The sequence below is a fragment of the Bison bison genome, unplaced genomic scaffold (genome assembly GCF_000754665.1).
Source record: "Bison bison bison isolate TAMUID 2011002044 unplaced genomic scaffold, Bison_UMD1.0 scf7180017864203, whole genome shotgun sequence".
Classification (NCBI taxonomy): domain Eukaryota; kingdom Metazoa; phylum Chordata; class Mammalia; order Artiodactyla; family Bovidae; genus Bison; species Bison bison.
Genome location: NW_011494775.1, coordinates 7,174,213 through 7,175,334, shown reverse-complemented (window position 1 = coordinate 7,175,334; position 1,122 = coordinate 7,174,213). Strand labels below are relative to the sequence as shown.

At 61.2% G+C, this 1,122-nt stretch overlaps 1 protein-coding gene across 1 annotated transcript in view; it reads right to left on the bottom strand.

Annotated features, from left to right (window-relative positions):
* Positions 1-223, bottom strand: part of PRSS57 (protease, serine, 57) — a 5,491-nt gene extending 5,268 nt beyond the window's left edge. The window contains exon 1 of the mRNA XM_010844604.1: positions 145-223. Coding sequence (XP_010842906.1) covers positions 145-223 — 79 coding nt within the window. The remainder of the gene's footprint in view (positions 1-144) is intronic.
* Between the last annotated feature and the right edge of the window lie 899 nt (positions 224-1,122).

Sequence of the window (1,122 nt, the reverse complement as noted above, 5' to 3'; positions counted from 1 at the left end):
CCTAAACCCTGGGTCTGGGACTGGGCCTCCTGCCCGCCCCCAAGCTGCAACCCGAGAGAAGCAGCCATGCAGGGGGCTGGGGCTTCCTGGGTGGGTCCCTGTGGGCCTCTGGCAGGCTTGGGTGGAATACTTGGGGGTCCTCACCTGGGGGCCTCATGGGCAGTGTCAGGACAGCGGTCACAGTCAGCAGCAGGCGGCCCCAGTCCCCCACCCCAGGCCCCATGGCTGTCACAGGCAGGTGTGTCCCTGGAGAGCTCAGTGGGCCGCACCCCTCCCAACGTCCAGGAAAAGGGAAATGGGGCTGTGGCCTGTGGTCGGAGGCCCCGCCAGCAACGGCCGGTTCTGAGCCAGCACTTTAGAAAACCCAATGATTCTCCTGCATTGGGGTTGTTGATGACAATCATAATTGCCCAGGAGACCAGCAGTGGAGGGGTGTGAGGGCTCCAGGGCCCTGTTGTTCACCCAGAAACCAAGTAACCAGTAACCTTCACCAGAAAATGCTAAGCAGCCGGCAGCACTGCAGCCTTGGCCACCCCTCCGGGTTGGGGGCCAGCTCACCAGATGGAGGCAGTCCCGCCTCAGCCCTGCTGGTCACTGCCTCCGGCCTCAGTCTCCCCATGTGCAATCCCAGCCCCAGAAAGCCCTGTGATTCCTGCTGCCTTTGCTGCATTTTTGAGCACCTACTGTATACCAGCCTCTAGTAGGTGCTAGAGGTGGAGCGTAATGTGACAAAGGCCCCCACACCCTTGGTGCTAACGTTTCTCCCGGTTGACGGTGTAGATCCGCTGATCTGGGCTCACAACGGAAGCACAGGGCCTGGCGGTCAGATAACACCAAGCTAATCGGGTTAGTTCAGGCCCTCAAAGGTGGGGCCAAGGGGCAGGGGCTCCTCCTGTGGGCACTGGGGAGCCAAGGAGGCCTCAGAGCAGGGAGGGGGTGGCAGGGCCTTGGTGAGCCTATGGACATATAGGTCAGAGACCCTGTGCTGCCCTGGGGAGGCTTTGCTGAGGCCCCGCTAATGTGGAGATGCAATGAGAGGTCTGGGAGGCAGGTTAGAATTCCAACATGGGCTCATGGAGCTGAATCCAGGGGTGGGCAGGGTTGGAATTCTAACCTGCCTCC